We start from the raw sequence: 14,876 nt of genomic DNA, 5'->3' as shown, positions 1-14,876 counted from the left end.
GTAACATCCTTTGATGAAGTTTCAGCATGTAAGTTGCTGGTGTAGTATTTCCAAGCTTGGACGTTCTTCATCCTTGTTCATTTATCACTGTATGTTACAGTTTAACCTGTAGGAGCTCGACTGATGACGGAACTGTCGATGGTTGGCCACAGCGTTGTTCTTAGTCTTAAAATACAGTATCTGACTATCATCACATTCATTCCAATTACATTGATTTTTGTCTAGAAAACTGGCTCTTACATACTTTTGTCCTCTAGTGTATATTTAGTTCTATATTGACATCTGCTAAAATCATACTAGCAGAAGCTTCTCAAACCAAACGCAGACCCCTAATCGTAAAACAGACATGTCTGATACGTACAGGGCTGCTTGAGGGCACCGGTTGTGTGCTCAGTAGTTTTGCATTTGAAGTGGGGCACATAGCCCACAGCTCCAATCCTGCTTTGAAATTTAGTGCAAACACCAGTACCTCAGCCTTAAATGAGGCTGAACAGGAGTGGGACCTGGTTGGATAGATGAGGCCCCCAGGACACCCAGCCTCTAAATCAAAGAAAACCCCCTAAAACACCTTTGGATCTGTATCAAACATCTCCCAGTATAAAATTTAAGACACTAGTTCCAAATGAAATATTTGTCTAAGTATGACTATGACTATTTTGATTATAAAAACTGACTGAAATCTTTGCCTGGTCACAGTCACAGTGTAGTATCTGAAACTCAGAATACATTCCCATGAAGTGGTTACAAACTGATGACAGCAGAAAATGTGTGGGCAGCTCTACTCATTACTCGCTACCATTGGTACGACTTTTGGTACTTCAGCAACAGCCATTCAAACAACAATACTATGCCCCTTAACACTAGCAATATGCTGAGCTAGTGTGGCAATTTCTGATTGAGGATTTAAGGTTGGAAACTGTTTTGAAACTTCATAACATTGAGGAGTCCACAGGCTGACTAAAGGGTCTGTGGTGAGGCCCATGAATTCCAGAGCAGTGGTAGCAAAGACGTCCTCCAAATGTTCCACCTGAACAACGAAGAATGACTGCAAAATACTTCAGGCTCACTTCAGAGCCCGCGACTCATCCAGGCCTTCATCCAGTTCGGGCTGCTTCCAGATAACCAGCCCGTGATCTGTGCTTGGGAACGTTCCAGACAGAATGGGACCTTCATCCTTGCGCATTAAAAAACAAACACAAGAGCCACCAAAGAGACTTTGAGGATCAACACGAGCGTGAGGGACATCTCAGTAGTTTCACAGGAGGCGGTGACGATTCAGGTGAACCGGTGCTTACACATAAACGGCACTTGAGAGGAAGGGACACTCAAAGTGTACGTACAATGTTGGATCCCATAATCCTGGATGGAGACAATGGTAATTGTCCTGCTCCATCAGCGAGACGTTCCCTGTGTTCCGCGCCTGTACTGTGAGTGAGTTCATCCACGCATCTGTAGATCAGACGTGGCGGAGTGTGTGTGTCTGTCTTTAATGGTGGTAGTAGGGGTGGAAAGGTCTCTCTGAGGCACAGATGCTCAGTGCGGAGTGCGTATGCAGCAGTAACCGTGGGAAACGGGAGGTGAAGTATGCCACAAAGCCTTCTGGGACTTCACCGAGTGCTGTCTGAACCTCTGGGGGCAGCTCATGATAATGATGTTTCTGACACACAAACACGGTTATATTACTTAAGCTCACGTGAGTGTTTCTGACACTAAAACATCAATGAAAACTCAAACATCAATTTAAAGGCAAATGATAATTGAAAATAACTTTATTATTACCACACACAGCCACTTACTTTATTTCTCATAGCCCTGAGCAGATCTCTGACAGAGTTCCCTTTATATGTACGGAATTTCCTCAGATCTATTAGAGAAAAAGATTTTCATTCATAAATCACCACAAAGTGTCTCAACTGGACTGTGTACATATAAAAAGTGGTGGCTAGTAGTTTCAAATACTGGGGAGTATACTACTGAACATGGTATAACCAACTATTTTAAATCATTCTGTTAGCGTGAACTATATTGGGACTGTAGTGGTACTGCATGCAGTACTACTAACCAGCCTGTAGGGGCGCTGAGATGTGCATCCTCCAGTTGGTTCTGACCACCGATCTACCAGACATCTCCAGACGCACGACGATAGCGCTTTCTGACGGCTCCTTCTCGATACGATCACTGACATCCTTCCACACACACGAGGGGAGAAAACGAAAATTAAACTTGAAAGCTCGCACATTTGCTTTCTGTTTAACGTTTAGGAAGCACATGCATGTGTGAAACACTTAAATTTTTATTTGGTGAATACTTTGAATGTTTGCTGTCAGAAGAGCAGTATTCTCCAGATGAGACTTGGCTTGTGTAAACAGCATATGTGCTGGGTACGTGTCTCAGATAACACGATATGTGTGTTTGCTAAGTAATCAATCAGTTCAGCTCTATTGCTTGTGAAAATGTAGCATATTGGCTGCTTCATAATGTGAAGAATCTCCTTTAATAAATAAAACATGGCAGGCTGCTACTGTCTAACCAGATCACTGTTGTGCGATCACTGTTCACTGATCAGTCCACACAAACCTGAAAGAACTGCAGCTGTTTCTCTGGGCTCCAGAAAAATGGATGTTTTAAGATGGAGGAGGTGGAGGGGCGGGACTCCGGCTCGGCACTGATCATTCTCTCGATCAGATCTCTGCCAATCACATCCTCTGAAAATCCCCCAAGACATCAGAAGCCTTTCAGTACCATGAGTGTCTTCAGTACTTCCCAAATACTCACATTAGAGCGTGTCAGAAGTATACTCAAACCACAAAGACATCCCTCTCTCTCTCTCTCTCTCTCTCTCTCTCTCTCTCTCACACACACACACACACACACACCATGTACATCCTCCATGAAGTGCTCCAGGCTGCAGACTCCAGTGAGGATGTTTGCCTGACGCCTGAGTGTGTCCCCGAACGGGTGATGCCCTCGGGACACCACGTAATAAAACACACAGCCAGCAGAGAACACATCCACCGCACTCGTCTGCAAAACAACAAACAGAAAGAGAGAGAGAGAGAGAGAGAGAGAGTCACTTCATGTCCATTCATTTGCTGTCATTATAAGCATGACATTGACCCGTGGGTGTAACGCTACAGTGGCGTGTATGACACTACGGTGTTGGGGTTGAACAGCTGTCAGTGTGTTTGGGGGACAGTACAGGGTTGCTCTTGGGAGTGTTGACCAGGATCTCGGGGGCGATCCAGCCCTCAGTGCCCGGGACCCCCGAACGCAGGCTGAAACTGTGGCGGCCATCCGGAAGCTTCTTGCACAGGCCGAAATCCGAGATCACGGCCCGAACACGACCCAGCGCTCCCGGGACGGACAGCAGAATGTTGCGTGGTTTGAGATCTCTGTGAACTGTGGGGGAGGGAAGGGGGGAATAAACTCAGCGTGGTCTGGGATAGAGTTCACATACGTGTACAAAACGTAGAACAGCAAGGTCAGACTGCATGCACAGCCACTCATGACTGTTGTAAGATGGTGACAGAGTCTCACCAATGTTCAGGGAGTGTAGATGGTTGAGACCACACATGGTCTGTTCCAGTAGAGTTACTGAGTCCAGCGTGGAAAAGGGACAGTCAGGATCCTCAATGTACTGCACATACATGTAGATATATACACTCAAGACAATATATATATATACACATGTTTGTGCACAAAACAGATTTAACCAGACAACCACGCCCCCTGTTGGCCTCATGGAGAAACTCTATAAACCCTAAACAGCTGCATTTAGAATGCAAGGCCTTGATATCTGCACACGAGTCAACCTGCAGTCTTCTTTTTAAGACCACACTTAACTTTGGCTGTGTGAGTTACGGTATACTGACATTAGGCTCTAGGTTTCATGCTGATCAATAGATTAATATACAATAATGTTGAGAATACATCAACAAATGAGATCCCACAATCTGCAAATTCATTGAAATGATTCACAATTAACATTAGGATGATTCTGAGCTGACATCCTAATACAAATGATAATGGTTTTTGCTCATTCCAAATTTGTCAAATGGCCTATATCTCCTAAAGTGAAAGAGACTCGTTTCATTTATAATAATAAATAAGACATATCCTGTAGCCATGTTTCTTGAAAGAAATTTTAATTTGATGTGGATGTGCCTTTTGTACGTCAGAAGAAGAATCCCAGGAGCATTTCTTTTTGAAACTAGATTAATCTCAAACTTAACATTCCTTCTTTTAATGTTGATAACATTTTATTTTATGCAGAAAACTTAAGTTCGGATTTCTCTGATGCCCTAAATGTAGTTGAACTTTTAGCAAAATACCCCATTCACTACAGTAAGTGGAGGGGTACAAAGCCCTCTTTTCTCTGTGTCACAATACGGGGGCCCCTTCTGGCTGCCTCTGTCCTGTTGTTGCGTTGTGTTCGTCCCTCTGGTGGGCGGGGCCTATTAGGAGACCCGACACTTGAGGGTCGTTTGTCTGTCTATATGTCTTTGTACCAGTTGACTGCTGGTTATTGTTCCCTTCATTTGGATTAAGTCACGGGTTTTGTGTTGTGCACTTTCTTCATTAAATCCCCCCTTTTCTCTGGGACTGGCTTGATCGCTTACTTATTTATTTGCACTCCTCACCCGTCACACTCTGCTTTATTTTTCATTAAGTAGTAAAATGCTAGAGTCATCACACACCAGATCTCTAGAAGCGTATAATATAATCTCATTATATGGCTTTGCTGCTCTGTTCTGTATATGTATGCATGTGTCACGGTGGGTCGGCCTGGAAGCCACCAGAGGGCGCACACACGCACTGAATCACAGACACACACGCCCACTTCAGCCAGGCACACGCCCTCAATCACCAAACCACTCCCCAGGTCCCAATCACCACACTACTGACACCTGTTCCCTATTTCAAGGCACATCACTTGCACATTGATTCTGCAGGGCCTATACTGACTTTTACTTTGCAAAAGTGATTCTCTTGTAGATTTTATTGGAGAAATTTGTTTTTGTTCACACTGCATTCTTGTGTTTCCTGTACGTAGTTAACGTGTGTGTAGCCGCTTTACATGCATGTCACCTTCTCACAGGTGAATTGGTAAATTGCAAGTCATGTTGAGTGTGAGTGAAGTTTTTGTTGAATCGGCACGTAATGTCATGCATGGAAAATGCTAATTTCAGGATGCATGGCATGAAATATGGCATTCAGTCTTTTGAATGTATTAACATCATGTTTTGATAACATATTCAGGGGTAGCACAGGACTTTTAAGAGAAGCATTGCTAGACTTTTTAAAAACTTGCCATGTCAACCCTCTCTAAGAGTTTCAGTTGCTAACCTGTTACTTTATACTGGAACATAACACATGGTGGGCTGAAAAAATATATTTAAACAGCATGACTACACCAGAAAGCAAATGTGCATGCGCTAAACCACACCATCTCTATCCCCCCCACCCAGACACATCCACATCCACCCACAGACACACAGATCCATTCACACACACCCCCCCACACACACACCTGCTGGAGCGTGGCAGCACACAGCTCGATGGCGATGTAGGTGAACTGGCGGTCCCGTTCGGTGCAGAAGTAGCGGATGACGTTGGGGTGCTCGTCCGACTCACGCAGCAGCCGCACCTCCCTCTCCGCAAAGTCCACACACTCCGGCAAGATCCGCTTCACTGCCACACGCCGCCCATCAAAATGACCCCTTAACACACACAGACACACACACACAGACCACATAATATGAGTCAATCACATTCGTCAGCCACTTTATTAAAAATACCTCTCTATTATTAGAAGTTACTCATTGGTGCACAACACAGTTAATCTGTTGCCAGGCAGAATTTGCCTGGACCCGCCCCACTCGTCACCATTGGTCAGCTTTGGTGGACCACCCTTGACCCAACAGTGCCACTGGCCATGTCAGTGCCAATGCTGGGTTGAAAGCCGGCGTGTTCTACCACACAAACTATATCTGGTCTGCAGTGATTCTGTGGTCAGTAAGTCACCTGTGATGAACAGCGCGTACCTAATAAAGTGACCAGTGTTTGCACAATGACCAACCAATCACTGACGAACAGCACAATTACCAACCAATCTACTTATTGTGCAGAGCAAAGGTGTATGTGGCAGGAATATACTACACTATTGAAAAGTATTAGGACACACACGCCAAGCAACTGCAAGCACTAATCCACCATGATGACATCACAGACTCACCGGAACACAAACGTTCCCGCCGTCCCGTGTCCGAGCACCTCGCTAGGGCTGAAGGAAATCTTCCCAACACTCACCACCTCGGTCTCTTCATCTGAAACAAAACACGCACGTGCGCACACACACAATTATGACACTGGTAGAAACAAAAAAGGTGTTAACACTAAACCAACACATTACATTAACCCACTACAGTTCAAATAACAGATCACCTCACCATGTGATCAGACCATGAGTCTGACTCTTACAACTAGACAGTCAAGGACATCAGGTCTCAAATATATTTAAATCACATATCTAAATCTGAAAGGATGTAGGATGTAGGTTGTAGGTTATTCCTCATTAATTCTGAATTAATAAAAAGGTAAAAGTATTGTGTATTCCTGCTGTATCATGTGCAGCTCAGTTCAGGGGTGTGGGGTTCAGGGGGTTAATGTTCAGGTTGTTCGTTAGCGGATTAGCGGTCTGGGGAGTCTATGGGTCTGGTTTCTGTAAAGCTGCTTTGAGAGAATGCTGCTAAAAGCACAATGTAAATAAAACCAAACCAAGCTGAATGTTGCTTCCTTCCTAATACGCATTTTGTTTCATCGTCTGCTCTTTGAACACTACCAGAATCACGGTCCATCCATAAGATTCATTTTACTGAGAGTTAAAGGAAATATGTCGAAATGAGGTTGAAATCAAAATAGCTGAATTTGTCTCCTATAAAAATTATTTTTTGTAATTAATGTACATTTCTTTACCAATTTTTCAAGGTTTTTTTAAAGAATTTACCTTATTTAAGTATTTTAAAATGAAATAATGTATCTTAATCTATATTAACATAATGAATAATGTAACAACATAGAACGTTGGCATATTGGGAAAGATTCTCACTGTCTGAATGGCAGGATGCCATGGTGGGGGTGTGGTCTTGAGAGCCTGACAGATGTGGAGTTTGATTGGACGAGACCAGGCTACTTGGTTCTGAGTGGTTGCTGCTACTATAATTTGATGAGGGGACTGTGTCGGTTTCTGGGGAAATAATCGGATTGGTCTGGTCGGTCAGGGATCTAGGATCCACTTGCTCCTCAGATCTCTGGGTCTTTTTGACTTGCTAATGAATGAGAAAAACAAACAAAAAAACAAACAAAAACATCATTTACACTCACATTGACTTATAAATACTTTATGTATATTTGTGTATATTTGTTTAAATATGTGTAGCTGCATCTACGCCTTTGCACATAAATAATAACCACATAAAATGTATATTATAGTATATTATACTATAATCATACTCTATAATATTCTATACACTATACTATACTATATAATACACTATATAATATATATACATACTGCATACTATACTATATGTATTATATACTAAGCTGTACTATATAATATACTTACCCGCTTGTAGGAGAGGAAGAAGGCCAGCCATGCCCCCAGCAACAGGGTCACCACCACCAAGGTCGCAGGGTCAGAGGTCAAGGATCCAGGCAGCACAGGAGAAGAGCTTGGATGTGTGACCGGTGGCAACTGTGCAGGAGATGACGCAGAGAGATGACGCAGAGAGATGACGCAGAGAGATGACACAGAGAGATGATACAGAGAGATGATACAGAGAGATGACACAGAGAGATGACACAGAGAGATGATACAGAGAGATGATACAGTTAGATGACACAGGGAGATGACACAGGGAGATGACACAGGGAGATGACACAGGGAGATGACACAGAGAGATGATACAGAGAGAGATGACACAGAGAGATGACACAGAGAGATGACACAGAGAGATGATACACAGAGAGATGACGCAGAGAGATGACACAGGGAGATGACACAGGGAGATGACACAGGGAGATGACACAGGGAGATGATACAGAGAGATGATACAGAGAGATGACACAGAGAGATGACACAGAGAGATGACACAGAGAGATGACACAGGGAGATGACACAGGGAGATGACACAGGGAGATGACACAGGGAGATGACACAGAGAGATGACACAGAGAGATGATACAGAGAGAGATGACACAGAGAGATGACACAGAGAGATGATACACAGAGAGATGACACAGAGAGATGATACACAGAGAGATGACGCAGAGAGATGACACAGGGAGATGACACAGGGAGATGACACAGGGAGATGACACAGGGAGATGACACAGGGAGATGACACAGGGAGATGACACAGGGAGATGACACAGGGAGATGACACAGAGAGATGACACAGAGAGATGACACAGAGAGATGACACAGAGAGATGACACAGGGAGATGACACAGGGAGATGACACAGGGAGATGACACAGGGAGATGACGCAGAGAGATGACGCAGGGAGATGACGCAGGGAGATGACGCAGAGAGATGACGCAGAGAGATGACGCAGAGAGATGACACACAGAGATGACACACAGAGATGACACAGAGACTTGTTTACACTTTTGCAGCATTGAAAACACCTCCATCTCTACAAACATGTACTGTGCACAGATGAGGCTTCAGGTGAGTCCCCATTGTAAAGTTCTCTGGATGTCTATAAAACATCAACAGTCCTCTCATCTCTCCTTTTTTCAGTCCAAAGTCGAGAATTCAAATGTGCACGGTGTAGTGTACATGGCAACAGAGTGTGTGTGTGTGTGTGTGTGTGTGTGTGTGACACTCACGGTGTTGGGGCCTGATCGGTATGAAGAGCTCGATCCTCGAGGGGGGATGACCTCACCAGAACGTTGCAGGCCATCTGGGAAGTCTCTCAACATGGTGGTATGAGCTAGAGGTGGGACCTCGTGATGACCTACGCGCACACACACACACACACACACACACACACACACACACAACAATATGTCTATATGTTTTCATGTATTAGCGTTAATGTGATTCAGAGGTTAGCCAGTATATGTGTGCGTGGATGTAACCGTGTGGGCGTGGTCTGTGGCTGCCCCAGCCCCACCTATCAGCAGCCACTGGTTGTGCAGTGGGTTGGTGCTTCCTGGCGGGTACTTGACGTCAGTGCTGGGTGTGATGTCACACTCGCCACTCCCACTGCCCACGGTGACGCCCTCCGTGACTGGCCCTTCAATGCGAGGGAGGGTGAGGCCGTGGGGCTGCCGATTGGGCAAAATCAAATCAATCACGGTCGACCCGGGTAATCACCGGCCAGTAAGGACCTATCGGAGGGCGGGACTTACCACTACGGCCACTCCTTCATGCACGAGGGTGGTGGAGGCATACAAGTGAGAGTCCATCTTCCCAACATACAGACTAGGCCTGCAAGGAGACACACACACACACACACACACACACACACGCAAAAACTCACATCACTCGTATAGTTTATGGAAGGACACCTCCACCCTTCGCCTCCGCCCGAGCGTCTTACACCAGCTGCGTCTTGGTGCTGTGCTGCTCCCGTGTGAACTGGTAGCTCCAGCGCATGGTGTGTGACTGCGTGCTCTGCGCCATGAAGATGAGGTAGCGCAGGGTTTCCGTGGCGATGGTCTGGTGTCCCGCCCTGCGCAGACTGTCCTGCATCCACAGGTAGAATCCGGCCACGGGCGAGTCGAACCTCTGCATCCACAACACGTCGCCCGAGTCCCGGTCCACTGTCACCACCAGTCCGTCGCTACTGGAGGCAAAGTGGGACATCTCTGCCGTGTACACACACACACACACACACACACACACACACACACACACACACACACACACACACACACACATACACACACACACACACACAACATGTAGAATCGGGCTGCCTGCAATGTTTTCACGCATGTTTGACGTATGATATGCGATAACAATGATGGCTGATTTCCAACTAACGTCTCCACATGATAGAGAGAGTAACTCAAATATTAGAGTAAAACAACTTGGAATAAAGGTCAAAGGTCATTAAACCTTACACCAAATGGCCATTTTATGTTCACATGTTCACGTATGTTCACACGAGTGTGTGAGGGTATGTGTGTGTGTGTGTGTGTGTGTGTGTGAGACTTACTATACTCGTATTTCTGATCGTCATACAGTGGAGCAGAATAGTCATTATACGTGGCGTTCCATCTCAGCTCCTGCGTCTTCGTGTCATACATGGTGATCATGTACTCTACAGACCAACACAGCAGCCGTGTCATACATGGTAGTGTGTGTGTGTTTTTGTGAGTGAGCGTGTGTTTTTATGAGTGTGTGTGTTTTTGTGAGTGTGTGTGTTTATGAGTGAGTGTGTGCAAGTGTGTTTATGAGTGAGTGTGTTTGTAAGTGTGTGTGTTTTTGTGAGTGAGTGTGTGTGTTTTTGGGAGTAAGTTTGTGTGTGTGTGTGTGTGTGTGTGTGTGTGTGTGTGTGTGTTTTTGTGAGTGAGTGTGTGTGTTTTTATGAGTGTGTGTGTGTGTTTGTGAGTAAGTGTGTGTGTTTTTGTGAGTAAGTGTGTGTGTTTGTGTGTGTGTGTGTGTGTGTGTGTGTGTGTTTTTGTGAGTGAGTGTGTGTGTTTTTATGAGTGTGTGTTTTTGTGAGTGTGTGTGTGTTTGTGAGTAAGTGTGTGTGTTTTTGTGAGTGTGTGTGTTTTTGTGTGTGTGTGTGTGTTTTTGTGTGTGTGTTTTTGTGAGTGTGTGTGTTTTTGTGAGTGTGTGTGTTTTTGTGAGTGTGTGTGTGTGTGTGTGTTTGTGAGTAAGTGTGTGTTTTTGTGAGTGTGTGTGTTTTTGTGAGTGTGTGTGTGTGTGTTTTTGTGAGTAAGTGCGTGTGTGTGTGTTTGTAAGTGTGGGTGAGTGTGAGTGTGTGTGTATGAGTGTGTGTGTGTGTGTGTGTGTGTGTGTGTGTGTGTGTGTGTGTGTGTGTGTGTGTACATGTGTGTGTGTGTGTGTATCATACTGACCTGTACGTCCGATGTACAGTAAGGGAGCAGAAGGACAGATGGAGTCTGATGTAGCGGTGGTCAAACTGGTCTGTTTCTCCCCCGTCTGAGGATCCACCACAAACCACGTGTCTTGTTTTTTACCTGCAGGTCATTGATACAAATTATAAATCATTCTTCATATATAAAAAGTAAAATTTCCCACAGTTCAAAGGACTTTTGTTCAACTAGCAGACATTTGTGGCTTGATCTGTGTACTCTATAGAGTCATTCTACTAATAATTATCATGTAGAGAAGCTGCTTTGGAGATAAAACATCTACGTATGACAAACATCTAACATCAAAACTAAATAAAACATCTCTGACAATAAAAGAGTAAAAATGGGAGGATTCATTATTGGACAATGATATGACTACACAGCAAAATGACAAGAACAAAAACCTCAACTCGTATCACAACAAGAACCCTGGCCTCTGACACCAGGACTTGATTAGCAGGGCTAACCATGACAGATGTCACTGGGGGTCACATTCAGGCAGTCTCAGGTTCAGAAACTTCAGCTGTTAGCATAAGTCGTTGGGATACAGGAACTAACAGTAAAGTATATGCAAACACCCTTCAACAAAACCGAAGTAAATTTCACAATTTCACAAATGTTTGCTTAATGACAAACCCTCTGGACTGATTCTCAAGATGTTTACCTAAGGGAAGCATGGGTAGAATTTAATATAATTATTGAACCTTAAGAAGCCAAAATACGAACTTTGTCCCCATCGACCAGCTATGCTGGGAGAAGTATTTACTGCTGAAACTGGTAAAACTGGTTCCCATTTCCTTATGTTTCCCAAAAGTAAATAAAACAAAAGTAAAAAAAAAAACAAACAAAAGGTAACTGTTGGCATTTATCATTAACAGCGTAACTCTTGCCTGTGTAGAGCATTCCATCTGAGCTCCTACAGGGGGATGAGTGGACCAGGTCTGGAATAGTGAAGGGTAATTTCTGCAGAGAGAAGAGACATCTCAAAATAGACATAGTTTTACACACATACACTCCCCCACAGAGAGACAGATGGGGCAAGAGAGAGAGAGAGACAGATAGAGAGGTAGACATGGGCAAGAAAAACACTCACCATAAGACCCTCTTTGTGTTTCCCCCCTAACACATACAGGCTGCCATCACTGGGGTCAGGGAGGAAACCTGGCCTACAGAAAGAAAAGGTCACACAGATAGACATACAGACACATAACAGATAAAGGTAAAAACACACATGCACTCATAGACATACACACATACACAGACACATACAGACACACACACACACTTACTCTGGAAGAAACACTGGAACCTGGATGACGGGATCTGGGAAAGAGGTTAAATGATACAGTCATTTGAGATAATACACTTAAACAGATTTAGATCAACTGACTCTAAATGATCATTAAATACATATAACACTGAACATACATAGTAATTAATGCTAGTTAGCATTTGCATTCTACTTGAAAATCAACAAGAGAAACAACAAGTGAGTTATTTCTCTTTAAAACAATAGAAACCATTGAATATGACAAGGAACTTGGTTTAAAGGACCATGGCATTCTAACATATCTCCATACCTTCCTTAAGGACCATGGCGTTCTAACATATCTCCATACCTTCCTTAAGGACCATGGCGTTCTAACATATCTCCATACCTTCCTTAAGGACCATGGCGTTCTAACATATCTCCATACCTTCCTTGAGAGTCCATTTGATATCTCCAGTTTGTTTGCTAACTGCATGTAGACTCCCATCCAAGGTAGACACGAAGAGCAGAGATTCAGGAAGAGTGACAGAGCTGCCCCCTTCACACTGAGAGAGAGGCAGAAAGATAGAGAGATAGAGAGAGAGAGGTAGAAAGATAGAGAGGTAGAAAAAGAGGAGATTAAAACAGCTACAAATTGAAGGGTAAAAAAACAAAAAAGGACACAAACAAATCTTGGATGTTTCACAGAAAAACAACCATGCCAACCAAGGTGACAGTTATTTTAAGGGACATTTGTGAAGTTTTAAAGAGAGTTAAAGTTAAGAAAGTTTTCTGAACCAAAAAAATGGGATCACATGGACAAGTAGGTAGTAATAATTGATATCTGATATGTTGTCTGAAATCCACTGTGTTCCCAAGGCATGCATGGTTGTGTGTACATGTGTATGTGTGTGTGTGTGTGTGTGTGTGTGTGTGTGGACTGCAACCCATTCATATTAACCAGGATATCCTGCTCAGCAGACGTTAAACACCTACACACACAGGCTTAGAAACCTGGGAAAGTGTGTGTGTGTGTTTGTGTGTGTGTGTGTGTGTGTGTGTAGGGTGCTGCCATTTACTTTAGTCCAGCTCATGTGAGTTGAAGTACCTGTGTGGTACCTCATTAGCCACACCTGTATTTGCTGTGTGCAGACAGTTACTGCTGCACAGAACTAAGCTTTTCAGTGTGTGTGCACCAAAGTTTCAGGATCAAGAAGCCCCCTTTGCTCTGTGTAATAGAAGACACTCCTTTTATACATATAAAGGTAGCGCTCACACACACACACACACACACACACACACACACACACACACACACACACATATCTCGACCTCTCTGCTATACCCTTCATCCCTGTCTTGTAAGCACTACAACGTTAACATATTAATGTAGTAGGACTCGTTTTATTAGTAACTCATACATTACTTAGCACAGCGCTTCTCTCCAGAACAGGAAGTAAAGAACACATCTAACACAAATCATTCAGAGTCCCCGCACCTGCACACCTAAACAAAACCTTCTCTGCGTGGACACCACACGTTGCCCTGTCGACTGGTCATAATGACACAATGGTGCTGTTTTCCTACAGTGCACTAGAAAGTCCACCAAACCACTGGCCACGCACTCTCATTCATAACACACATGCTTCACAACACGGACGCACGCACGCTCGCGCGCCCAGACAATGCGTGCCGACCGCACGAGCGCTCCAGCCCCGCACCCGCGCCGCGCGCGCGTTCGAGGTCAGCGGTGTTGAGAAGGTTGCGCGAGTTTCCTGCGCGAGGCGCAAATCGCTTTTGGGTTTAGTCGCAAAGGGAAGTTGCGTGAACCCGTGTCATGATCGACATGGAAAGATTTGCAATTTGGGGGGTATTTTCTATTTTCTAACATAAATAGGTCGTTTCAGTTTAACGACACACACACACACACACTGCAACCCCCCCCCCCCCCCCGCCGCCTCCCCCGAGACCAAAAATAGACCCACTAACAGGGAATAATCCTTATCGAGACTTCCTCCAGCAGCGCATAAACAAACACAGTGTTGGAGACCTACCTGTAGATCCATTCTGCACACACAGACCAGCAGCCACAGACAGAAGCCCCGTGTCCGGTCCATGGTTCTTCACCGTGGGTGGTGGTGTGGGTGTGCGGGCTGAAGTTACCGGACTCTCTCGGTGCGGCTCGATCCAAACACAAACTCACAGTGAACGCACCCTAAACCTCTCGAAAACAACTCCATCATCAAGCGTCAGATGCTTTCTAGAGCCATCTCGGGTAAGGTTTATGTACAGTGTTAAGAAACTACGCGCTTGGCCATCTGTGTACATGGCATCACAACAAATATTCAACATTTCCGCGTTGGGACGGAACAAGTAGCGCCGCTCAAGACCAAACCCCGACAGTGGAACCGGGAGCGTGTTTGAGTGACACCACGTCCAACCAATAGCTGCGTCGGGGAGGCGGGGTTTAGAACACACGAGACGTCAGTTTGAAACACGTGGAACAATA

The 14,876-nt window shown here is 44.7% G+C and overlaps 1 protein-coding gene across 1 annotated transcript; it reads right to left on the bottom strand.

Moving 5' to 3' along the window:
- Positions 1–670: 670 nt before the first annotated feature.
- On the bottom strand, positions 671–14,503 carry ern2 (endoplasmic reticulum to nucleus signaling 2). The gene is made up of 22 exons (XM_076990034.1): positions 14,422–14,503; positions 12,816–12,933; positions 12,408–12,441; positions 12,212–12,284; positions 12,009–12,081; positions 11,101–11,223; positions 10,233–10,337; positions 9,612–9,879; positions 9,421–9,499; positions 9,183–9,336; positions 8,896–9,023; positions 7,628–7,756; positions 7,109–7,328; positions 6,236–6,326; positions 5,531–5,720; positions 3,538–3,637; positions 3,200–3,399; positions 2,877–3,024; positions 2,578–2,705; positions 2,063–2,186; positions 1,797–1,864; positions 671–1,657 (listed from the first exon to the last, which is right to left on the bottom strand). Exons 1-22 carry the CDS (start codon positions 14,482–14,484, stop codon positions 1,487–1,489), a joined length of 2,787 nt encoding a protein of 928 aa, XP_076846149.1. The 5' UTR covers positions 14,485–14,503; the 3' UTR covers positions 671–1,486.
- Between the last annotated feature and the right edge of the window lie 373 nt (positions 14,504–14,876).

The sequence above is a fragment of the Brachyhypopomus gauderio genome, unplaced genomic scaffold, assembly GCF_052324685.1.
Source record: "Brachyhypopomus gauderio isolate BG-103 unplaced genomic scaffold, BGAUD_0.2 sc72, whole genome shotgun sequence".
In the NCBI taxonomy this organism is placed as follows: Eukaryota; Metazoa; Chordata; class Actinopteri; order Gymnotiformes; family Hypopomidae; genus Brachyhypopomus; species Brachyhypopomus gauderio.
Note: the sequence above shows the minus strand (reverse complement) of the source record. Positions and strands in the feature narration are given on the sequence as shown.